This window comes from Schistocerca nitens, chromosome 5 (assembly GCF_023898315.1).
Source record: "Schistocerca nitens isolate TAMUIC-IGC-003100 chromosome 5, iqSchNite1.1, whole genome shotgun sequence".
NCBI lineage: Eukaryota > Metazoa > Arthropoda > Insecta > Orthoptera > Acrididae > Schistocerca > Schistocerca nitens.
In genome coordinates, this window is record NC_064618.1 from 557,295,553 (window position 1) to 557,322,682 (window position 27,130).

The 27,130-nt window shown below is 41.0% G+C and overlaps 1 protein-coding gene across 1 annotated transcript in view; it reads right to left on the minus strand.

The window, feature by feature from the left end:
• LOC126259206 (valine--tRNA ligase) overlaps positions 1 to 27,130 on the minus strand; it is a 235,842-nt gene that overhangs the window by 115,847 nt on the left and 92,865 nt on the right. Inside the window, exons 8-9 of the mRNA XM_049955797.1 lie at positions 26,529 to 26,674; positions 14,157 to 14,273 (exon numbers count right to left, since the gene is read on the minus strand). Of these exons, the coding sequence (XP_049811754.1) occupies positions 14,157 to 14,273; positions 26,529 to 26,674 (263 nt within the window). The remainder of the gene's footprint in view (positions 1 to 14,156; positions 14,274 to 26,528; positions 26,675 to 27,130) is intronic.

A 27,130-nucleotide genomic window follows, 5' to 3' on the forward strand; every position in this document is an offset into this window, starting at 1 on the left:
AGCAGTAATCTCTGTCTAGCATGTTACCCTGTCTTTCACCTTTAAACTCTCAGGTTTTCAAACCTCGTCCGATGCAGTCCCCAACAATCAAATCAGTCTTTCCTTCTCACCCTGTGAGGTAAGTCTCCCCTGACCCACGGTTCTGGGTGACTTTCTCAAGATTGTATGAGCACCTTCTAGAAGTCCAGGAACCTGTGTTCACCTCGAGTGCCAGTATCTACTGCCTGCTAGCTCTTGTGAGGAAATGGAGTGATTGTGGATCTTGCTGTGTGTGGGGCAAGGTGAGGGAGGGGGGCACAGAACTGATCCTGAACTTAATCAGCATCACTGATTTTAGATATGTAGTTGACTCATGGAAACTAATTACCAAATGAGGACCAAACTTGGTAGCATTGATGCCAAGGACATGGGGAAGAGAAATAATGCAGAATCAATTCAATTGAAACACTTTTAATGTGCTGCTATGGTACATCATACCATTACATACTAGTACCATTACTGCTGCAAAATGGGCTCAATATGGTGCCCATCAGTGTCCAGAAGAGTCAGAAAGTGCAGGATTGCATTCCGTACAGCAGAACGAAGCATGTCTGTAGGTATGCCGGCTAACACTCTCAATATGCTGCAGTTCAGATCAGCACACATGTGAATATTCCCCTGGTAACCCTGTCCTTCAGATAGCCCTACAACCAGAAATCACAGGGAGTGAGATCAAGCGATCATGCCAACCAAGAATTTGGAAATGATCAGCTGATAAGACGTCTGATGAGACTGATAAGATCTCTTTCCCCTGTAGGGTGGCTACGAAATACTGGTGAAGCATATCGCAGTAACTCTGGCCAGTCACACTGCATGCCTTTGGCCCTTGAGCACCAATCTGTTTAAAAAGAATGGGCCAATGATGAACAAAGCCATGAAGCCACATCATATGGCGACACATTCACCATACAGAGAAATTTCGTGCACAGTGACTGGAGACGAAGATCTCCACGCTCAGCAATTCTGTGTGTTTGCCTCACCCATCAGAGAAAAACCACCTTCGTCTGTCCATAGCATGCTCCAAGGCCAGCCCTTGTCAACTTCAATCCTTGCGAAAAAGTGGAAAGAGAAGTCAACACGTCATCATGCATCCTGTGGTGCAAACTGCTGTACGATATGGACCTAATTCGGATACCATTTGAGAATGGTTCAAAGCACCTTCTGTACAGTGGACCACGGGTTGTTCCACTATCGTGACACAGCACGCGCAGTGCCTGATGATCGGGAATTGCGCACAGCATTTGTCTGCCATACCAACAGCAACTTCATAAACCACCTTCGGTGCAACTGGTCATCAGCCTCTTCCCAGAGTGACGCCCAGTTATCCAGATGATTCGAACTACTTCATCATGCTCCACACAGCAGGTGGAGAAAGAGAACCCTCCCATAATCCTTTCAGCTGGCAATATTCTCGAAGTGCAGCTGCAGCATTACTGTTGATTTGGTAATAGAGCTTCACGGATAATGTCCTGCCCCATTTGTTCAAGCTCATGTTGTCCCAGCTCACGTGCACTGCAACTGATCATATGTGTGTAACTATGAATCACGATGACTGATCACAGCAGCCGGTGGCTGTTGTCAGGACTGGACGGTGGCGTTGTGACGCGTGGAAATCGTGCACCCAATACCCTGGACATTAATGCCACAAAGTTTGGTACATGTAAAGTAATTAATTTCCATGTTATAATGAGTTGAATAGGGAAAGTTTAATTATAACCACCCAATAGAATTAAAGACTGAAATGTAAGAATGGACAATATTAATCTACTACTGCCATTTAGAGGGCAAAGCACATACGAATAAACTGCAGTATTTGCCATTGTAAGTTTGAAATTATTTGAAATACTGGGTGCTTGATATACTTATGAGCTTTGATTAAAAACATTACGCATTAGAAGAGGTAATCCTAAGACACGGAATGCAATTGCTTCTCACACCTTACTGTATAACCATGTTAAGAGTTGAAACTTCCTGGCGGATTAAAACTGTGTGCCCGACCGAGACTCGAACTCGGGACCTTTGCCTTTCGCGGGCAAGTGCTCTACCATCTGAGCTACCGTGGGCAAGTGCTTCGGTAACTCACATGGTAGAGCACTTGCCTGCCAAAGGCAAAGATCCCGAGTTCGAGTCTCGGTCGGGCACACAGTTTTAATCTGCCAGGAAGTTTCATATCAGCGCACACTTCACTGCAGAGTGAAAATCTCATTCTGGAAACATCCCCCAGGCTGTGGCTAAGCCATGTCTCCGCAATATCCTTTCTTTCAGGAGTGCTAGTTCTGCAAGGTTCGCAGGAGAGCTTCTGTAAAGTTTGGAAGGTAGGAGACGAGATACTGGCGGAAGTAAAGCTGCGAGTACCGGGCGTGAGTCGTGCTTCGGTAGCTCAGATGGTAGAGCACTTGCCTGTGAAAGGCAAAGGTCCCGAGTTCGAGTCTCGGTCAGGCACACAGTTTTAATCCACCAGGAAGTTTCATATCAGCGCACACTCCGCTGCAGAGTGAAAATCTCATTCTGTATGTTAAGAGTTGTTTCCCTTATAACTGGTGGGAAGCAACCAAACACTATCATCTAAGTAGTGTGTAAGCTATACTGAGTTGACACTGTTACTTTTCTTTCAAAGAAACACTGAAATTGGTGATTCCTCCTCAACTGTCTCATACTAAATTTATTACACTGATTACACTGTTCAACACATGAACGTTATCAAAGTCAAATAAACTAAACTTTGACAAACTGCCTATTGGCTTCTGTCTCGGGTTCTTCGGCCGACGTTCATCTAATGATTTTTCAGACGTTTCGCCAGCACGAGTGGCTGGCATTGTCAAAGCTTCACCCTTCATTGCCGGTGGTTTACTGGAGCTGAGCTCGTGGCCGCAGACTATATGTACCTGCCTGTAGAGAAGCACTATCACATGCGCTTGTTCAGAGAAACTGTAGAAATACAAAAACACGAGAACAGTTTCAACAAGAAAGAGGAAAGCCTTAAGGTAAACGGATCCTGGCTTCCCGTACTGCAGCAAACGACCGTCGCAGGTAGCAAGAGGAGAACCGCACCGGAAATTACTGTAGAGAAGCCCTCGGACGTTGGCGCGCGGTACATATAGTCTGCGGCCGCGAGCTCGGCTCCAGTTCACCACCGGCAATGAAGGGAGAAGCTTTGACAATGCCAGCCACTCGTGCTGGTGAAATGTCAGAAAAATCATTAGATGAACATCAGCCGAAGAATCCGAGACAGAAGCTAATAGGCAGTTTGTCAACAAGTGGCCACGAAAGCCTTAACAAACTAAACTTTGTTAATTTGGTGCCACTGAATTCAAAAGCGAGCATACAAGTTGCATATTAGCTGTGGATTTCTTCCTGCCCCGAGTTCTGGTCCACAAAGTATGGTGAGTGGCTGACATGTTGTGGGTCACCAGTTCACAACCGACCATCAGCAATTATTTGTTATTCCGTACCTACCAATTCTGGAAAGTTCGAGAAGTACTTTACATTTGTATATCTGGAATATCTGACAGTTTATTCTGGAATATTCAATCTTTGTGTAAATTTTTAAGTTCTAAGTGTTGTACTTCACTGATAATCCCGCATTTGGATGTGCACTTGATTGTGGTTTTGAAGTGACACTGTTTGGTGTAGATGACAGGTACTTCAAAACATCTGCATCACCATGGCTCCAGTTAGGCAATATAAAATCCTTTGTGTACACAGACAGGAACCTGAATCAAGCAGTATATCATTCCTAAGATCTATATATGTAAGGGATTGATTGATTCTAAAACAGCAATAAGTCAGCAATAGTCTTTAAATATGTCTGCTTGTGTCTGTATATGTGTGGATCGATATGTGTGTGTGTGCGCGAGTGTATACCTGTCCTTTTTTCCCCCTAAGGTAAGTCTTTCCCCTCCCGGGATTGGAATGACTCCTTACCCTCTCCCTTAAAACCCACATCCTTTCGTCTTTCCCTCTCCTTCCCCTCTTTCCTGATGAGGCAACAGTTTGTTGCGAAAGCTTGAATTTTGTGTGTGTGTTTGTGTTTGTTTGTGTGTCTATCGACCTGCCAGCGCTTTCGTTCGGTAAGTCACATCATCTTTGTTTTTAGATATATTTTTCCCACATGGAATGTTTCCCTCTATTATATTGATATGAGTAATTTGAACCCAACAATTACGTTTGTTATTGCCACTGTTGCATTTCGAAATCTTTTCTGTCGTCTTATTTTCTCTTTCTGTTTTTGCCAGTAGTTGCACTTTGTATTCACCTTCTCCTTTTTACCGTAATCTGCTATACAATTTTATCCCGCCTATATATACTTAATAATACGTAACCCACTTCCAAACCATAACCAAAAATAAATTTTTTACCGCTTTCAACACTACCGCCGCTATAAAATCCACCATTTCTAGTTCACAAACAGTTCCTTTCACCTTTTAAACAACCATTTCGGCTAGTTCTAATAACTTTCGCTTTATTTCCATTTCCGTTTTTCCCACATCACTGATAATTTTTATCCGCTTCCCACAGGAGTTCTTTAAATATGTCTGCTTGTGTCTGTATATGTGTGGATGGATATGTGTGTGTGTGCGAGTGTATACCTGTCCTTTTTTCCCCCTAAGGTAAGTCTTTCCGCTCCCGGGATTGGAATGACTCGTTACCCTCTCCCTTAAAACCCACATCCTTTCATCTTTCCCTCTCCTTCCCCTCTTTCCTGATGAGGCAACAGTTTGTTGCGAAAGCTTGAATTTTGTGTGTGTGTTTGTGTTTGTTTGTGTGTCTATCGTCCTGCCTGCGCTATATATGATGTGACTTACCGAACGAAAGTGTTGGCAGGTCGATAGACACACAAACAAACACAAACACACACACAAAATTCAAGCTTTCGCAACAAACTGTTGCCTCATCAGGAAAGAGGGAAGGAGAGGGAAAGACGAAAGGATGTGGGTTTTAAGGGAGAGGGTAAGGAGTCATTCCAATCCCGGGAGCGGAAAGACTTACCTTAGGGGGAAAAAAGGACGGGTATACACTCGCGCGCACACACACACATATCCATCCACACATATACAGAAACAAGCAGACATATTTAAAGACAAAGAGTTTGGGCAGAGATGTCAGTCAAGGCAGAAGTGCAGAGGCAAAGATGTTGTTGAATGACAGGTAAGGTATGAGTGGCGGCAACTTGAAATTAGCGGAGATTGAGGCCTGGTGGATAACGGGAAGAGAGGATATATTGAAGAGAAAGTTCCCATCTCCGGAGTTCGGATAGGTTGGTGTTAGTGGGAAGTATCCAGATAACCCGGACGGTGCAACACTGCGCCAAGATGTGCTGGCCGTGCACCAAGGCATGTTTAGCCACAGGGTGATCCTCATTACCAACAAACACTGTCTGCCTGTGTCCATTCATGCGAATGGACAGTTTGTTGCTGGTCATTCCCACATAGAATGCATCACAGTGTAGGCAGGTCAGTTGGTAGATCACGTGGGTGCTTTCACACGTGGCTCTGCCTTTGATCGTGTACACCTTCCGGGTTACAGGACTGGAGTAGGTGGTGGTGGGAGGGTGCATGGGACAGGTTTTACATCAGGGGCGGTTATAAGGGTAGGAGCCAGAGGGTAGGGAAGGTGGTTTGGGGATTTCATAGGGATGAACTAAGAGGTTATGAAGGTTAGGTGGACGGCGGAAAGACACTCTTGGTGGAGTGGGGAGGATTTCATGAAGGATGGATCTCATTTCAGGGCAGGATTTGAGGAAGTCGTATCCCTGCTGGAGAGCCACATTCAGAATCTGATCCAATCCCGGAAAGTATCCTGTCACAAGTGGGGCACTTTTGTGGTTCTTCTGTGGGAGGTTCTGGGTTTGAGAGGATGAGGAAGTGGCTCTGGTTATTTGCTTCTGTACCAGGTCAGGAGGGTAGTTGCGGGATGCGAAAGCTGTTGTCAGGTTGTTGGTGTAATGCTTCAGGGATTCCGGACTGGAGCAGATTCGTTTGCCACGAAGACCTAGGCTGTAGGGAAGGGACCGTTTGACGTGGAATGGGTGGCAGCTGTCGTAATGGAGGTACTGCTGCTTGTTGGTGGGTTTGATGTGGACGGACGTGTGAAGCTGGCCATTGGACAGGTGGAGGTCAACATCAAGGAAAGTGGCATGGGATTTGGAGTAGGACCAGGTGAATCTGATGGAACCAAAGGAGTTGAGGTAACGTCTCTGGAACTCATCTTCTGTAATATCCTCCAAGAATCTCGTCACAGCTTTTTGGACATCTTGTGTTGTTTGAAAATGGTGTCCCTTGACCGCCATTTTGAATCTTGGAAATAGAAAAAAGTCGCACAGAGCGATATCTGTTGAATAAGGTTGCTGTGGTAGTACTGAAATTTGTTTTGAGGTAAAAATTGCTGTACTGACACAGCAGTATGGATGGCACATTATCGTGATGCAGAATCCAATTATCAGCAATGTTGGCACGGACATGAAGAACTCTTTTATGAAGTCTTTCTAAAATTTCTTTGTAGCAATATAGGTTAACTGTTTGTCCAGGAGGCACCCACTCTTTATGAACAATTCCCTTGGAATCAAAGAAGCACACAAGCATGCATTTCACTTTTGACTTTGACATGCGAGCTTTTTTTGGTCTGGGTGATCCCTCTGAGCACCATTGTGAACTTTGGCATTTTGTCTCTGGATCCTACTGAAGAAACAAACTTTCATCACCAGTGATAACATGGCTCAACAATTCTGGATTGATTTCCGTTTGCTCCAACAGATTGGCTGCCACATTTTTCCGCATTTCTCGTTGTTGTGAGAGATTTTTGGGGACCATTTTTGCACAAATCTTTCTGATACCAAGATCTTCAGTTATTATCACACGAACCGTTTCTCGATTGACGTTCAGTTCTTCTGTAATCATTTTCACGGATAATCTTCAATCAGATAGTACGAGTTGACGCACCCTGGCCAAGTTCACATCCGTTCATGAGGATGATGGTCGTCCACTGCTGTCTTCATCCTCAACATTCATTCTGCCTTCACTAAACATTTTATGCCAACAAAAAACTTGAGATCTTGACATAACCTCCTCTCCAAAAGCCTTCTGAAGCTTACTGTAAGTTGTCGTCGCGTTTTCACCCAATTTAACACATAAAGAAATGGCATACCGTTGCACAATATTATGCAGTTCCATTTCTGTGACGAGAGACGCAAAAACGTGTTAACTTATTAGAGCACAATTCAAGACTGAGCAGGTGGATCGATGTGCCACTTGGACTAGAAGCAGCTTATAAACCAAGGTCAAAGATATTGTGCCTATGCAAGCCTGCAGGGTTGACACATCTTGCAAAGAAAATCAACCTCATTACTTTATAGTTGCACCTCATATACATGGAAGAGACCTGAAAACAGTGGAAGGTTTCAGACTAATTACATAATGGTAAGGCAGAGCTCAGATTTTAAACTATAAAACATTTCCTGAAGTAGCTGTGGACTCTGCCCATGATTTATTGGTTCTGAACTGTATATTAAAACTAAAGAATTTGCAAAAAGGAAGTAAATCAAGGAGATGGGGCCTGGGTAAGTTGAAAGAATGAGAGGTGGTTGAGAGTTTCAGAGGGAGCATAGGCAACTACTGACTGGGGAAGGGAAAAGGAATATAGTAGAAGACCAATAGATAACTTTTAGAGATGAGACAGTGAAGGTAGCAAAGGATCAACTACGTACAAAGACAAGATCTGGCAGAAATCCTTGGATATCACAGGAGATATTAAATTTAAGTGACGAATGAAGAAAATATAAAGATGCTGCAAATGAAGCAGGCAAAAGGGAATACAAAAGTCTAAAAAATCAGATTGACAGAAATTGCAAATGGCTAAGCAGGAATGGCTACAGGATAAAAGCAAATATTATACAAGTAGGGGGAAGATAGATACCACTTACAGGATAATTAAAGACGCCTTTGGAAAAAAGTAAGCTGATGTACAAAAATCAAGATTTCAGATGGATCAGTACTAAGCAAAGAAAGGAAAGTTGAAAGGAGGAAGGGATATATCGAGGGGCTACACAAAGCAATATTACAGAAAGGGAAGAGGAAGTAGATGAAGATGAGCTGATATGAAATATGATACTTCAAGAAGAATTTGACAGAGCACTGGAAGACCTATGCTGAAACAAGGCCCCTGGAGTTGACAATATTCCTTCAGAGCTGCTGATATCCATGGGAGAGCCAGACATGAGAAAACTATTCCACTTAGTTCGCAATATATGTGAGGCAGAGCAAATACTCTCAGAATTCACGAGGAATGTAATAATTCCAATTCCAAGGAAATCAGATGTTGACCAATGTGAATATTACCGAACTATCAGTTTAACAACCATGGTTGGAAAATACTGATACAAATGGAAAACCTAGCAGAAGCTAGCTTTGGAGGGGATGAGTTCAGTTCACATAGGAACATGCAAGGCAATCCTGACCCTATGATTTGCCTTAGAAGATAGGTTAAAGAAAGGCAAACCTACATTTATAGGATTCATAGATTTAGAGAAAGTTTTGAAAACACTAATTTGAATACACTCTTTAAAATTCTGTAGGCAGCAGGGATAAAATACAGGGGTTGAAGGTTATATATAGCCTGTACAGAAACCAAAATGCAGTTGCAAGAGTCAAAGGACATGAAAGGGAAGTAATTAATGAGAGGGAGTTAAGACACGGTTGTATCCCACCCCCTATGTTATTTAGTCTGTACATTGAGCAAGTAGTAAACGAAATTAAAAAAAAAATTGCAGAAGGAATTAAAGTTTACACTGAAGAAATAAAAGCTTTGAGGTCTGCTGATGACATTGTAATTCTGCCACAGACTGTGAACGGCTTGGAAGAGCATTTGAACAGAATGGATAGTGTCTTGAAAAAAGGTTATAAGATGAGCATCACAAAAATCAAACAAGAGTAAACATGGGTGCGACTTTAAAGTGTAAATTCAGGCAGTCTTTGGTGCAGTTATTCATTCATTCATTCGTTTTGAACAGCCTACACAACTGTTCATTTCAGCTGTATCAGGTTCCAACTGTCCCCTGCTACACACCTGCAGAGAAGCAAGTTACATATTTAGCTCTTTCTGTGTTTTCTTAGAATTCCTGGGATGGATAGGATGAGGGCATGCCGCGTGCGGATGCAGGAGGAGCTGGCCACAGTTCGTGAACAGCTGAAGACACTTTTGCCTACAGTTAGTTGTCTTCAGGCTGCTGCCTCAGGGTGTTGTGGTGGCGGAGCATCTGGTGTATTGCATGGCACACCTCAAGTGTTGCTTGTTTTGCCCACAGGCTCGACTGCTGAGGTGCCCTCCAGTGGTTCAACCCCCCCACTGCCTCAAGCAATACAAATGCATTACCACCCTGCAGAGGGCCAATGTGGATGCTGGCCATCTGGCCTCACCCATTCACCCTGTGTATGGACAGGTGACTGCTCCTTCAGCAGTGTTTGAACGTGTACACAGGGGGAAGGGTTTACTAGTTATCAGGAACAGCAATGTTATGCACATTATGGAGCCTCTTCAGAAAATAGCATTCAGGGACGGAATGAAATCCACTGTGAACTCAGAATGTCTGCAGGAGAGCCTTATCTGAGATGTGGAGGAAGCCTTGCCTGCAGATATTCAATGTACAGATGCAATTGTCTGCAAGTTGTGGCTCATGAACACACCAATGGCACTTGTTGCTTGGGTTCTGATGCCATTATCATTTTATACAGGTGGTTGGCGGAAGTAGTAAAAGGTGCTGGCAATGCATGTGGGGTGTAAGCAAAGCTCACCTGGCATTGTTTACTCCATGAACATTTATTACAATTAACACTCATCCAATTGTGCGTAACAAAGGAGGTCATTAAACTATGTAAAATTGCTAAGTGGGTTGAAGGCTTCTATCCAGTCACTTATTGACCAATCTGGTGTGGCAATAGAAGATAGCAAAAGGAAATCTGAAATTTTAAATTTTTCATTTAAGAAATCGATCATGCAGGAAGATCACACAAAAATACCATCCTCTGACCATCACACAGACTCCCATATGAAGAACATAGTAATAGGCATCCCTGGTGTAGAGAAGCAACTGAAAGAATTGAAAACATATAAATCTCTAGGTCCAAATGGATTCCCAATTCAGTTTTACAAAGACTTGTCTGTGGTACTGGCCCCTTACTCAGCTTGCATTTATAGCAAATCTCTCGCCCAGTTCCAAGTGACTGGAAAAAAAACACAGGTTACTCCTGTATATAAGAGTAAAAGAACTGATCCACAAAATTAGAGACCAAAATCCTTCATATGGTTTGGTACAGAATTCTTTAACGTATTCTCAGTTTGAATATAACATAAAGTTCCTCGAAGCAGAAAAGTTTCTGTTCACAAATGAGCACTGTTTTAGAAAACATCACTCGTGTGAAACTCAGCTTGCCTTTTTATCACATGATATCCTGCGAACTATGAATGAAGGGCAACAGGGAAATTCCATATTCCTAGATTTCTGAGACGCATTTGACACGTTGCTCACTGCAGACTGTTAGCGAAGATGTCAGTACATGGAATAGGTTCTCAGATATATGAGGATATCTGTTCAAAGAATTCTGGAACAATTACGATTTCATGCTAATGACTTGTTGGAGCGAAATGCTGTTGGCATTCCTGCACAGGCCTGTATTTAATGTGTGACTGATGGAAGCTTCACTATTGTAAGTCTGTTAGTTATTGTTCAGTACTGCGCTGAGTATAATGTTGTGTCGCACAGTTTGTGAATTTCGAGAAGGAAGAGTTAGAGGAGCAACGCATTGCATTAAACTTTGTGTGAAACTCAGGAAAATCTTTACAACGACACGCCAAATGATACCGGAAGCCTATGGTGATGAGTGCTTAAGCCTTACTCAGTGTTACGAACGATTCGCACAGTTTGAAAATGGCTGGACAGAAGTTGAGGATGATCCTTGTTCAGGACGCCCTTCGACATCAACTTATGATGCTCATGTCAGGTACATCAACAAAACTGTGCAAACCAAACAAACACAGACTGTCCAAGAGAGATTGTCATGAAATCCTGACACAGCATCTTGGAATTCATTGTGTTGCTGCCAAGTTCATACCATGGCTCATGATTCAGGATCAGAAAGACCTTCACCTCACAATATGTGAAGAGCTTTTAGATCACACAAATGAGAATGAGATGTTCCTTAAGAGAATCATAATCAGTGATGAGACATGGGTCTATGGTTATGATGTTGAGAACAAGGTTCAGTCTTTACAATGGGCTGGTAAAGGTTCTCCAAGACCATAAAAAAAGTTTTCAGGTCAGGTCAAATGTCAAAGCCATGCTGATAGCTTTCTTGAACTACTACCAGGATGTGTTGCAGTGCCTATTATAAAATGTGAGATGGAAATGGCCTGAAATGTGGCAAGACAATTAATGGCTCCTGCATCATGATAACGCACCAGCACATCATCCCTATTGGTGCGTGACTATTCCACAAAAATCGAAATCACTCTCCAGACCTGGCCCCTGTGGACTTTTTATTTTTTATTTCCAAAGTTGAAATCCCCATTTAAAGGATGAAGATTTGCAATGATAGACAAAATAAAAAAAAATTGCTGATGGTGCTTTGTGCAATCCAGCAAGAGGCGTATCAAGACTGCTTCCAAACATGGAAATAGTGTTGGAAGCGGTGTATCTGTTGTTGAGAGTATTTCGAAGGAGACCATACACAATAAGTAAAAAGGAAGCACAGAAAAATTTTGTGGACAAAGCTCCAGAATTCTTTGAACAGAACGCTTATATACATAAATGATCTCATGGACAGGGTGAGCAGCAATCTGCAGGTGTTTGCTGATGCTGCTGCGGTGTACAGAAAGGTGTTGTTATTGAGTGGCTATTTGAGGATACAAGATGAGGTAAACAAAATTTCTAGTTGGCGTGATGAATGGCAGTTAGCTCTAAATGTAGAAAATAGTAAGTTAATTCAAACGAGTAGTAAAAACAATCATGTAATGTTCAAATATAGCATTAGCACTCACATCAATTAAATATTTGGGTGTAATGCTGCAAAGCAATATGAAATGGAATAAGCATGTAATATCCTGTTGGGAGAGTTTTGGGAAGATGTGGTTCATTTGTGAAGGAGGCCACATATCGAACACTAGTGCCACCCATTCTTGAATACTGATTGAGTGTCTGGGATCTGCACCAGGTCCACTAAAGGCCACCAGGTCAACTAAAGGATGACATGAAAGCAATTCAGAGGCTTGCTGCCGTATTTGTTATTGGTAGGTTCAATCAACAAGTAAGTGTTACGGAGATGCTTTGGGAATCCCTTGACGGAAGGCAATGTTCTTTTCAAGGTATACTATTGAAAAAATTTCGAGAACCAGCATTCGAAGCTGACAATACAACAGTCCTACTGCCTCCAACATACATTTTGCATAAGGATCACAAACATTAGAGAAATTTGAGCTTATAGGAGCCATATAGGCAGTCATTTTCCCCTCACTCTATTTGTGAGTGGAAAAGAATGGGAAATGACTATCAGTGGTACAATGGACCATCTGCCACACACGAAATGGTGACTTGTGGAGGATATATTTAGTTGTAGACGTAGAACTAATTGAATTAAATCAGGCAATGCTGAGTGAATTAGATTAGCAAATGAGACTCTAAAAGTAGTACACTTATTTTGCTATTTAGTCAGAAAAATAACTGATGAAAACTGACTAAGAGAAGATATTAAATGCTGGCTGGATATAACAATGAAATAATTTCTGAAATAAAAAAAGAGGAATTTGTTACCATCAAATAAAAATTTTAGTGTTAGGAAGTCTTTTTGAAGGTATTTGTCTTGGACGTAATCTTATACATCAGTAAAATGTGGACAATAAGCTGTTTGCGTGAGAAGAGAACAGAAGCTTTTGAAATGTGTTGCTGCAGAATAATGCTGAAGATTAGATAGGAAGATTGCATAACTAACCACGATGCACTGAATCAAATTGCAGAGAAAATAAATTTATGACAAAACTTGACTAAAAGGAAAGATCAGTTGACAGGATACATTCTGAGGCATCAATTTGGTATTGAAGGAAAGATGGAGGGATGGGGGGAGAGACAGTGACAATTACTGAGGGAGACCAAGAAATGAGTACAATAAGCAGGTTCAAATGGATATAGGTTTCAAGATGAAGAGGCTTGTACAAGATGAACTAGCTTGGATGGATGCAACACATCAGATCACCACAACAAGAACAACAATGTGCCACTGATGATTCGTTTGCTGATGAATGGCTACAGTTTGTCATATTTTGTTGCTTTCCATTCTGGACACACTATTATTAAGCTACCATCATAAAAAGGCCCATAATTAGACCAGATGTTACCTCAAATTAAACATCAACGCACTTCGGGAAATTTCACCTCTGTTTACCAAGCAGCAGGCCAGGTTAAGACAAGTTTTATTTATAAGAAGATCAAAAATGAAAATCACTGCCCTTTTTTTTAAAAAAAAATATTCAGTGCCTTCATCAATTTTCTTTTGGTCACATAAAGTTGGAGATGGTTATTAGTGCATAGTGCAGATCTGACATGGTGGAAGCCACAGTTTGAGAAAAAACATATGAGCGATGGTATCCACATTTCACACAGTAACCAGTAGTCACAAATTGCTGCTGCTGACTGTTTGCTTTGAACAGTGTGGTGCATAAAGTGGTCCAACTGAGTTATTGCCTTGGTCTTTTCTCATTTCTCATTTTTCAACTGTTCATTCACCAACAGAGTTGATAGACCCATGATACCAAATGTGCTGAAGCATTAAATATCGAGTATAAATAATGGAAAATCAATGTGTGTTGTACTTGAGGGAATCAATACAAGTAAATCTATTCACAAAAAGAGTCGCCAAACCCTAGATTATGACTATTAGTATGTAAAATAAGAGAAGCTTTGGTCACAGTGACCACTGATACACAGTAATCCTGCTGCTATTCACTCAATTTACATATTATTTTAACTCTTCCCATGACTTTTTGCATTTTTGGGTACATAACTCTTCCATAATTATTCATACTTTTTCCTCTTAATCTACTCAATTATGTGAAAAATATTTTGATAAGCAGCTCACCTGATGTTTTCCATCCAGTGGAACCACGTTTTTGTGTGATGCTCAGGAATAATTTTTAGTTCACCTGAATGCACAGCATCCATAGCTGCTGCTGCCATTTCATTACAGCGAACATACCTGTTTGGTAAAAAAAAAAATATAAAACAAATATAAAACAAATTAGAATTTGAACAGCAAATAACTGTATGTGGATATGTGTGTGTGTGTGTGTGTGTGTGTGTGTGTGTGTGTGTGTGTGTGTAGTGCACTGCATGTGCATGGCTGAGCGTGCCCCCCCGGTGGAGTTTCACATCTGAATGAGAAGCACCACATTGACAAAATTGGGCAAGACTAAGACTGGGAAGAAAATAAACAGCTGCACATACACTCTCAATGTAAGCACCTTGGTGTCCTTGCCCTCTAGCCACTTCTCCTTTCACTGTCATATTTATTTATTTATTTTATTTATTTTATTTATTCATCCTGTGGATCACATATTGTACAAAGTACACATGATATAGGACAAGTCATTTTTCTTAACAAATATGTAGTTTGGAGAAAAAAAAAAATAGGCAATGGACTGCCATTTAAAAAAATGTACACAAAATTGTTCATTGATGAATATAGTAACTTCACATACAGAGAATACAAACAATTTACATGGGGAACTAAGAAACATGTAGGCAATGTAGTGCTACTTTAAATTTACACAAATAATCACTGAGATTACAGAATAGTGAAAATGTCAACTGGAAACACAACAGAAGGACAATGTCATTTAAAAACTACATTAAACATGAAATTAACATTGAGATTTCACAGACAATTAAGTTTTAATACTAATAGAATGTGTACTTGTACATTCAAAAGCGAGTTGAAAAATTTTGGGAAGTGAAACTGAAACATAGTTGTGTATAGTAGAAATTAGGTTATTATTTTGCCTACAGAATGGTTTACTCTAATCACAGTATTTTACAAAGGAACTTTATAATTTTTCATTTCCAGGAATTCTTGTACTGAATAGAAACAGTGCTTTGTCAGAAATGCCTTTAGTTTATTTTTAAATATTGGATCTGGAGCAGTTTTTATTTGTTCTGGAATTTTATTGTGTAATACGACACCCAGATGCGTTATATATTTTTGGTATGATGATGTCCTTGAAAAAAATTGATGGATATTAGATTGCCCTCTGGTATAATGAGCGTGTATATCATTGTTTCGGATTAATTTGCCTGTTCTTGAGATGTATTCCCTGGTGAATAGGATTGTTTCTTGAATGAATAGGGATGGGATGCTTAGAACATTAAGTTTTATAAATTGACATTTACAGGATTCCAGCTTTTTGAGGCCACAGATTATCCTCAGTGCTCTTTTTTGTAGTTTAAATATATTTGTGCTGTGAGTTGAATTTCCCCAAAAGACGATTCCATAGCGGAGCAATGAGTGGAACTGCGCATGGTATGCTTGCATTAGTGTGGATTTACTTGTAGTAGATTTTAGTATTCTTAGTCCATAGCACAATGATGAGAGTTTCTTTGATAAGTTGTTTATATGTGTGTCCCATTTTAAATTTTGTTGGACCCATAGACCCAAAAATTTTGTTGCATTTACATTTTCAATTTTATCGTTATTTAACTTTACTTGGATAGTTTTTTGAATGGATGTGGGAATTAGGTGGAAGTTGATACATACAGTTTTCCCACTATTAACAATTAGGCCATTTTGTTAAACCACTCAGAAAGTTTTTCCATAGAGTTATCAGATATTGTCTGAAGGGATTCAGGGTTAGATCCAGTCAACACTATGCTTGTATCATCAGCAAACAGGATAGTTTTTTGTGGGCTCATACGTTCAACAAGATCATCTATGTAAATGAGGAAAAGTAATGGCCCTAGAACAGAACCCTGGGGAACACCATATCTTATTGTTCTTTCCTCCGAGAGGAAAACTGTGTTATTTATTTTATTCTGTACATTAATATCGTATTGAAGTGATACCTTCTGTCTGCGGTTTTGTAGGTAAGAGCATAGCCACTTGTGAGCCACACCTCTTATTCCTCTTCTTTCCAATTTAGCAAGCAGTATTTTATGATCTAGTACGTCAAAGGCTTTAGAGAGATCTAAGAAGATACCTGCAGCTATATTATGTTGGTCAATTGATTTCAGTATGTGGTCCAACAGTTCAAAAATTGCTGTTTGGGTGGATAAAGATTTACTAAAACCATGTTGTTGAATGCTGATTGGTGCGTGGTTTTTTATGAAATTTATAAGTCTGTCATAAAAAAGTTTTTCCAGGATTTTTGAAAAGATGCTTAATATGGATAATGGTCTATAATTGGATACTAAATCAGGGGAACCTTTCTTTAGTAATGGTGAGACTTTAGCTATTTTGAGAGCATCTGGAAAAATGCCAGTTTTTAATGATTGGTTGTAGATGGTTGATAATGGCTTTACTATATGGGGAGCACACACCTTTAATATGAGGTCAGGTACTTCATCATAGCCACTAGAGATTTTATTGCGTAACAATTTTATTATGTTCATAATTTCATCAGGGTTTGTTTCATAAACAAACATTGTAGCATTAGTGCTGTTTGACGTATTGGTGGAATTGAAGAACGATACCTTGCAGTTTGCCTGAATGAGATCTTCTGCTAGTGAGGTGAAATATTCATTGAACTTGTTTACAACTGTGTATGGATCTGTGACCTTAGAGTCATTAAGTGTTAGAGAAATGTTTTCCTTTTTAGGTGTTGAACTACAAGTTTCTTTTTTAATAACTTTCCACATAGCTTTCATTTTGTTTGAAGAGTTTCTTATGAAATTGTCATTCCATAAAAGTTTTGCCTGTCTAATCACTCTAAGATAAGTTTTTTTGTAGGTTTTACAATAGTCAGAAAATTCTTCAGTGACTATGTATTTTTTGGAGCAATATTGGAGAAATCTGTTTCTCTCACTAGAAATTTTGATTCCTTTTGTTATCCACGACTTTCTATTTTGATTGCTTGAAGTTTTTGTTTCAAAAGGAAATGCTGTATTAAAGTAATAAAGGAAGGTGTTATGGAAGCTTAAGAACATATTATCAACAGTTGTTTGCATGTAAACACTGTCCCAATTTTCCTTAGCTAATAGGAAGTTAAAAATCCTAATATTGCCATCTGAAAAGTTTCTTCTTTGAAATACTTTTTTGGGGCTGATTTTACTATTTTCCATGTCAACGCTCAGTAGCTGAGCATCATGGTCACTGTATCCCATGCTCAGTACTTCGCCAGTGAATTTGTAACCAGTATCAGTTATGAAGATCTGATCAATTATTGAATCAGTATGCTCTGTTGATCTTGTTGGAGAGTGTATTGTGGGGATCATATTAAAGGATTTGGTCATGTTTAACAAATCAAGTTTAGCATTACTGTTTTTTGATAAATCAATGTTAAAATCGCCACAAAGTATTATTCTCATATTTAATGAGCTGACACTATTCAGCAGAACTTCTAATTTGGTCATAAAATTTGGAATATTACTACTTGGTGCTCTGTATACATTTATAATTATATAGTTTAGTTCAGGCAGCTTAACCATAGAAACTTCAAATTCCTTATCTTCAGATAATGCAATCTGTTCATTTAGGCCTACCTCACTGAATTTTATCTGGTCCTTTACAAATATAGCAGTACCACCATGTGTGGAGAAATTCCTACAATAGAAGCTTGTTAATGAGTACCTTGGAATAGAGGTTGACTGAATTTCTTCTTTAGACAGCCAGTGTTCGGTAATACATATTACATCTGGATTTATTTGAGACTGAAGTAACACTTCCAGCATTTGAATCTTATTTCTGAATGACTGGACGTTATGGTGTAATACAAGAAATGATGAACTTTGTGACTTTTCGGTTAAGGGTTTAATTAATTTCTTTTCTAAAGGTATTTCTGACACAGCACTTACCCTAAAAAATTGTCCGAGATTTTATTTTTCTGTGTGGCTTCTTGCACGCAATTTTCAGTAGCAGAGATGGTTTTGAGTTGTTGACACAGTTCTGCTTCCATCAAATCTTCTGTTTTTGGCCTAAACCATTTTGTAATTTGTGGTTGTTTGGCGATCTTGATACTTGGGGCTGATTTCTTCAGGATATGATTTCGGAGTTTTTCTACTATTTGGTCTTTTCCTAACATATTTAAATGTAGTCCATGAGCGGTATGAAATCTTCTTCCTAAATTGTATGTATCAATCATCTCTACGTTATGAAATGTAGAACATACTTCTGATATCAGTTTGTTTGCAATGCAAATTTCTTGGTTGACACAGGACCAGGAAGGCAAATCATAACGATGAGGAATGTTAACAACGAGTACATTTGTATGTAATAGGTTGTTTAAGCATTCCTTCATTTCTTTTGCAAACCCTTTTGTTTCATTCCTATATATATCGTTTGAACCACCTAGAAGCACGACAAAATCACAATTACTTAAGTGAGATACATCAGTAGAGTTTGTTAGTTTATTTACCTCACAAAACTGCGCTCCTGGCTTCACAAAACCTGTTACCATTAAATTACATTTATCTTTCAATAGTGCTGAAATTCCACGTCCATGACTGTCACCAAGCACACAAATTTTTTTGTTCCTCACAGTTTTGGGGCTAGAAGGTTTTGAAACGTGTTTTTGCTGTGTAGATATATTCTGTTTTTGCACATTCGGTAACCTTTTTTGATAACTATGAACCTGTGTTAACTTTGCGGTCTTGGGAGCAAGTTTATTGTATGCAGCAGAAGTTTGTTTTTCACAATGACCATCGTTTTGTAGTAGGATATCGAGTTTGTTTTTTTGAGCTATTACTGAAGAAGAAACACTATTTACGATATCTGCACACTTTATTTTACACGGACTCTGTTGTGTAGGTTCCACATTTTTCTTAATAACAGGCTGTTCTTTCAGATGGTGCACGATTTGATCTTCTGTTGATAGGCCTACCGTTTTTTGGAGCACGGCAGGAGAATTTATTACTAAAGACGACGAAATGATTGCGCTATGGTTAGCGTTACCGGTACACCCAGAATGTGTTGGAAAACTTGAAATGGCGGCGGAATCATCGGTTACTGTGTACAATTTATTTCTGTCGAATTCACTTACGCCCTGCTCGGCGGTTTTTAGTTTTTCATGATCATTTTCAAGACATTTGAGTCTATCAGCTAACACTCTGTTTTCTGCCAAGGATATGCGCACAATTTCTTGCAACGAATTAATAGTTTCAACTAGTTTTGCTTTGTCAGGATGGACTTCACACGTTACACACTTACATTTTGATTTGGATGATTTTTCACTGCAGGTTTTTTGCGTAGCACTAGACTTGAAACTTTGCGAAGCACTTTTGTTGATCATCTTCTTGCTATTGATGCCGGATAACATTTGAAAATTCGAAATAACTGGAGGCACAAATTCACTAAACTTCTCAATCGCCGATTGTCAGATTAAACAGAAAGTTTGAAAATTGCAGGGAGTCAACCAATGTACACTGTATCACAAGGCATTTTCACCTCCCCAAGTTCAAATGTAGCCTGGCACCTCACAGAATGCCACCACCTCCCTATTTCTGCAGTAGTAGAAAGGAGTCATACTGCTCACTTTCTTTGATGAGTAAGAATGCTGAATTGCTTGAAGAGCACAGAAATCATCTGTAGACAATAAGAAACTTCTCCACTTGGTCACACCTCATTTGCTCAGGTGCCTTGAGGATCACAAAGATGTATTACGAGAATTTACATATAAAGTAGATTATGACAGTTACCACAGGAAATGATGGAGCAGCCAAGTGATCGCCAAGTTTTGATTCATTCACACACAAAGCAATAAATCTGTGGTTCTTGTCTAAAATCTCATAAGATTTAATAACAATACTGGAAAAGCATCATTTTTAATTTTAATCTGTGGAATTTAGAAATCAGTCTGAACACCCTAAGAAGTCATGGTGGAGAATTACTGTAACACTGAAAGGCCTTGTTGCTAATAAGCGATTATTGGAAGGTCATTCTATAAGTGGTTGGCCAATGGTATAGTGCTCCTATGGTGTGAAATACGTTTTATATACTTATTTCCCTGTGAGGACTTACCATTCAATCGAAAGAGAAAGAAAGAACACACCGGTATCAATAAACAATCAAAGAATGGAGTTTATCATAAATAGCAGATGCCAGCCCACCTCTCTCACAGCAAATAGTATGCAGTACCTTTTTTTCCAATATCCCTTTACAGTCCTTCAATATAGTCTCCCTGCTTCTCTATGACTGAATCCCAACATCATGGAAGCTCTATTATTCCATCCAGGGCACCACATCTGTTCATCTGTTGAATGGCTTGGGTAAAGGTGATACAGCTCTTCCAGAGAAAGATAACGACGTCCATGCATAGGTTTTTTCAACTTCAGGAATAAATCGATGTCTGGTGGACCCTCGTCCAGGATGTAAGGAGGATGTGGCAACACTTCCCATCCATATTCGTGCAGATTTCAGGCTACAACATTGTTGATATTGGGGTAAGTACTGTCGCGGAGAATGAGTGCCCCAGCCTTCAGCAACTGAGGTCGGGTTTTGTGCATTTTTTTTTCACAGGTTTTGCATGAAGTTACAATAATACACTGCTGTGACACTTGTTCCACATGGGACTCTGCTTGTCATGACGATTCCTTGGTGACCATAAGCAAAAATCATCATTTGCTTGAGCTTTGATTGAGCACATAAAAATTTTTTTTGGATGTGGAGAATCTGAAGTTCTCCAGTCATTGGACTGTGATTTCAACTCTTGTTCAAAGTCTCTAAACATCAATAGCAACAATATGACACAAGAATCCTTGACCTTCATGGTAGAACTGCTGTTTGAACAAGACTGCAATGTCCAGGCGTTTCTGCTTTTCTACAGCAATGAAACAGTGTGGGACCCATCTCACAGAAATTTTTCTCTTCTTCATATCATTTTTCAGAATATGGAATACTGATGTTGGGGGAATTCCCGTGGCTTGAGAGAGTTCCTCATAAGTTGCACTGCTATCTTCTTCAAGAGCATCTGCCAAAAGTTTCAAACATTATTCATCTGTTGACTTTTTGGCATTCAAGGTCTTTGATTATCATCTATGCTCATACATCCACTACGAAAACAATTAACTCAATGCACAACTGCACTATGGTCCACTGTAAACTCATCACAAAGTAAACTTACTGCACTATGGATTTCTGTTGGGTTTTTGCTGCATCAAGTTTTGACCCTGATGTAAGACCTCTAGTCTTCAACAGTCACAGTATCAAAGACCCCTGCAAGGTCCACTTCTACCTCTTGCCTATTTTATGTTATAGTACATAGCGAAAAAACAAAAACATATGCTTCTTCCTCAAGCACCCAACTACATCTGACATAATTTTCATTGTTGTTGCATCAAACAATCCACAGTAATACCCAACTTTGCATTATTTATTAAATGTCCCTCGCACATACATACATACCTCCATAATGAAGTAGGGACCACACAACGTCTCTGTAAAAGAGGAGCAGTGTTCTGTTTTTTGTGCCTTGTGACTGACAAACACAAAAATGTTAAAAAGTTTTGAGGTACCATGCTTTCAAGTTCCTCAGGAGAGGAGATAAGTTTATCATTTAAAGTGGGGGGGGGGGGGGGGGGGAATTTAAAATCATGTTCATGAATCTTAATTCAGGAAAGTTAAAAGCATGACTTGAATGATAAAAAGAAGACATATGGAATTATTTGCAGTCCAGAGGTAGAATTGCAACTCTTAGCTGCAATTGCCAAGTGGGTGCTAAAATGCTGTACCAAGAGCAGGAAATTTTTTTTTTTAAAATCTGCACATCAGAAAACTGTTCAATTTCTCATCTGAAACTGAAAGTACTGAGGAGGATTTCTTCAACATTCTTAGTAATGTTTTGCAACATTGTGCTACGGATTTTACAGTGCACACATACAAGGCATAATCCAGCTTCAACAGTGAAAAGACGTAGTTCTGAACATTGCAATCAATGAAACACTTGTGCAAGTGATTGCTCAGTGGCAGTGGAAAGATAGATACTGACTGCTGGTATTGGTAAAATCACAATGCCATGCTTTGGTCTCAATATTAAAGCTGATCAGCTAATCTGGGTAGCTAGTAAATAAACAGGAATTTCAGATTAGAGTGTAGCCTCAAGTTACCTGCAGTGCTATATTAAGGGTTAGGTTAGGTTAGGTTAGGTTAGGTTAGGTTAGGTTAGGTTAGGTCAACCTCAAGTTACCTGCAGTGCTATATTAAGATGTGACAAGTTAAGTCAGAGGCAACCAGAGTGAACAGAGCAAGAAGTATATGATGAGCACAGCTGACCAGTGTATGTGAAACTACTGAAGGAATGATTTAATGGTTCATTTCTATGCTCCTAAGGGCAAATATGTATATAGAAGCATACTTATTAGGAAGGACAAACAATAAATAACAAGGTGTACTGAAAGAGGTATGTGAGCTGGTTTGTAAGATACTTCTTTCTAAAAACTAACTACTACAACAAAATTTAATAGATTACAACCTCTTAAACCAAGGTGGCATCCACACTCATGGAGGAGTCTTTAAACAGGATGAACCATTATACAGTTTACAGTATTTTGTTTGACGTCATCTGGCAGCACAAGAAGACAAGCGCCATAAAGGGGAATGTTAACATGGCGATTCGCTGGAGCGATGTCCATAAGTAAGTGTTTTGTATCCACAGGAAAAAGGGGGGAAGTTTGAGTGTGAGACGGACTAGTCTGGGAGAAAACTCGTTTCAGTGGTATGCTTGGTGGTAAAACAGTGCCAAAACGGCTGCGGATGAAATGCTAACAAACCCGCATGGTATTTCTGGCACTTCTTGAACTCCACTGCACTGAAGTAAACTACACTTCACACAGTAATCGAGGTGCTGGTACCAGGGGGACGAATTGAGCATCCAGCATGACTTTGTACAGCCGCACTCAAGGAAAGTCCTTCAAGAAAGCGCAGCTCGGGAAGGCAGCGTGGAAGACATGGTAGCACTTCTCTCATTAATTGGACTGCAGAAAACATGGATACTAGACACGGGTGCGAAATCTTGCTGTCAACAAACTCCAGTGAAGTGGGGTAGCTAATGACGTGAACCACGTGGCAATCTGTGGGATGGACTGCTGAGAACAGAATGAGGAATGGGAAGTGCTGCCTCATCAACACGGGAGGAGCGACTGGTCAAGCAATGGTTTGGTACACGTGGCCCCCGGAAAGCTTGGCAGTCAAAGGCCTACCTACAGTGGAAGTGACCGGCAAGGGTGCTGGAGAGATGCCGTGGTACCTTGGCCAGTGGGAACTTTGCTGATCACTGGTTTCGGTCAGGACAGCACATCGTCTACTGCTACAAGTGGAGGCAAACATGAGTTGCACACAGTTCCCCTTTTCTGAGAGGGAAACACTGGTGAAAACCACACAAAGGGGTATCTGGAATTGACTGAGGATGCTTGCTGGGGGGCATGTGCAGCTTGCCACTACTTTGCTGGTGCGAGTAGTGTAGTTTCTGGGAAGAAGGGCAACGGCAGCTTTGGGAGCAAGTGAAATAGTGTCACTTCTTCAATAGAGTGGATGCTAGCAGTGACGGTGGGAGCAGAGTGTCGGGAGCAACAGGTACTTGTGAGGACAGGGCAGCATCTGCATCAGCTGGACATTCTGAAAAGGGTAGAGCAGTGGTGACACTGAGGTCCCAGGCACTGGGAGGTGTGTCAGTTGTATACTTGGATGGCGGTGGACAGTGTGTGGTGTCTGCTGGTACTGTGTCGGACAGGGTATCGGGGCAACATCAGCCTGTGGCACATTGGGAACAGCGTAGAGAGCAGTATTGGCCTGCATTGTATCAGAGGCAGTGTTGGTGGTGATGCGTCAGGGGCCATTAATAGAAGGTCACTCTAGGACATAGGCTGGCTTCAGTCTATCCATAAAGATGGTTGTTGTGACCCCTTTCAGACAAATGGAGAATGCAACACCAAGTGCGGGCCCAAATACTGTGGGTGGAGCAGTGGGTGGTATGCATCAAACCAAAGCATGAGGTGTGTGCCATGATATGAGGTCATGGTGGCTGAAGGTATGGTGCCCACCATGATGTTGCGGAGGTGTTGGTCGCAGCTGGGCCACAAAGCCCTGGAACTACTACTGTCAGGAGGAAGTGGGATTGCTCACTGGGAATGGCAAGCGGCTGTCTGTATACCAGCTTGGAGGCAGAAGTTCCCAGGTTTATTTTGTATTCAATATGTAGGCCTAGAAGTAACAGGGGTAGGGCAGCAGGCATTTGGAAGAATAACATGTAAGGGTGGCTTTATGTGTGTGGTGGAACTGCTCCATCATGCCATTAGTATGGACGTCAGCTGGATGTATGGTGAAAACTGGAGCCACAGGTGGCTGCCAGAGATTGGAAAAGGTAACAGGCGAACTGTCACCTGCAGTCTGTAGTGATGTTGCGGGGGCCATCCAAAGCGCGACACCCAAGTGCGAACAAAGGCTGCAGCCACAGTTTTAGCTGAAATGTCCAGCGAGTGAATCGGTAAATAATTCTCAGCAGATATCGACAGCCGTTGGAGGAGGGTATCGTTACAACAACGTCAAGGTGTACATGTGTGAACCAGTGCTGTGTGGGGAGAAAACAGCCTGTGCATGAGTGAACATGGCAACCAACCTTGGCATACTGGCATGGTATACAGGACTGGGTCTAGTTGCTGAAGTACGTTGAATGCCCGGCCAGATAAAATGTTGCTTCATTAGGGTGGTAAGAAGTGTGGGTGCGAGGGCGTGAATTCGGTCAAAAGCCTGTTTTCAAAAGGCAGGAGGGAGAAATGGGTGGTAGCAATAGCTGGGACCGTCAGGTTGTGAAGGATCCACAAGAACGTCACACCAGATTTTATGGCCAGAGCTGGTTATGGATCTTAGATGGAACTTGAGGACAGACTCAACACTCTGAAGGGTGTGGGTTAGGTCTTCATCAGCCTCTAGAGCAGCAGCCAGGGCATTGTATTCTAAGGGTTGGGTGAGGGAGCAGGATCAGCTAAGGCAAATGGAATTGACCAGCAAGGGTGCCGGGGAGATGCGGTGGTACCTTGGCTAGCAGGAACTTCACTGATTGCTGGTGTCTGGTCAGCACAGCACCTCCTCTGCTGCTACATGTGGAGGCAAACGGAAGGAGTCGCCACAGTACCAATTAGTGTACTTCAAACGGGTATCAAAAAATAAATGTAAAAATGGTCAAAGTTATTTGATAAAAAATAGTGAACAAATTTTCATAGTGAAACTTCCTGGCAGATTAAAACTGTGTGCCCGACCGAGACTCGAACTTGGGACCTTTGCCTTTCGCGGGCAAGTGCTCTACCAACTGAGCTACCGAAGCATGACTCACGACCGGTCCTCACAGCTTTACTTCTGCCAGTACCTCGTCTCCTACCTTCCAAACTTTACAGAAGCTCTCCTGCGAACCATGCAGAACTAGCACTCCTGAAAGAAAGGATACTGCAGAGACATGGCTTAGCCACAGCCTGGGGGATGTTTCCAGAATGAGATTTTCACTCTGTTCTGCATGGTTCGCAGGAGAGCTTCTGTAAAGTTTGGAAGGTAGGAGACGAGGTACTGGCAGAAGTAAAGCCGTGAGGACCGGTCGTGAGTCGTGCTTCGGTAGCTCAGATGGTAGAGCACTTGCCCGCGAAAGGCAAAGGTCCCGAGTTCGAGTCTCGGTCGGGCACACAGTTTTAATCTGCCAGGAAGTTTCATATCAGCGCACACTCCGCTGCAGAGTGAAAATCTCATTCTGGAAATTTTCATAGTGTGTGTTAAGATACACTATACAAGCCACATGGAGCAGCATCTTCTCAAAAATACTGTTCTGTTTGTTATCACAAAATATATTATATTTAGACATAAGAAAGGAATGTGGTTTAGTGGCTCAGTGGGTATGTGCCAGTGTACCAGACTTCAAATTGAAAGGTCTGGAATTCAATCTGCAGTTGATCATGACTTTTTTTTAGCTTTTTATCCCCCCCCCCCCCCCCCCGCAGTACTCATTTTACCAGAAATCAAGTTATTCCTGCCACTGTACTTCAATAACTCTCATTATTCAAACTTTAACCAATCCATTTCTCTTTTCAAGTTGTATAACCCTTCTACACAATTTGTGACTAACATTCCATGTCCCAAACTGTAATTTGCTTTTTCTTTTGACAATATCCTCCTGACTAGATCCCACCTACAGACCCAGATGAGGGATTATTTTATCTCCAGCATATTTTATTCAGGAAGCTCCCATTAACGTACAGTAATATTTACAGTTAATTTCTGCACATTAGTTCTAGTACTCCCAAGCGCTGGAGTAAACAGCGGCTTACTTACCACTGTGGTTTGATCAGAGGTTCAACCACATCTTTGGATCTGCTACAAATGGGAACAACCATTGGATTATCTTTTGTTTCGCGATATAATCCTTTCGATTTTAAAGCCTCAATAACTGCTTTGCGTGCATCAAATCTTTTCATTCCCTGTAAGGAAAAAATCACAAATATGAAATTACACTTTGCAAATTATACAACACAATCAAAGTTATATTATTGCCCATATATTGCAGACCCCCCCATGAACCATGGACCTTGCCGTTGGTGGGGAGGCTTGCGTGCCTCAACGATACAGATAGCCGTACCGTAGGTGAAACCACAACGGAAGGGTATCTGTTGAGAGGCCAGACAAACATGTGGTTCCTGAAGAGGAGCAGCAGCCTTTTCAGTAGTTGCAGGGGCAACAGTCTGGATGATTGACTGATCTGGCCTTGTAACACTAACCAAAACGGCCCTGCTGTTGTGGTACTGCGAACGGCTGAAAGCAAGGGGAAACTACAGCCGTAATGTTTCCCGAGGGCATGCAGCTTTACTGTATGGTTAAATGATGATGGCCTCCTCTTGGGTAAAATATTCCGGAGGTAAAATAGCCCCCCATTCGGA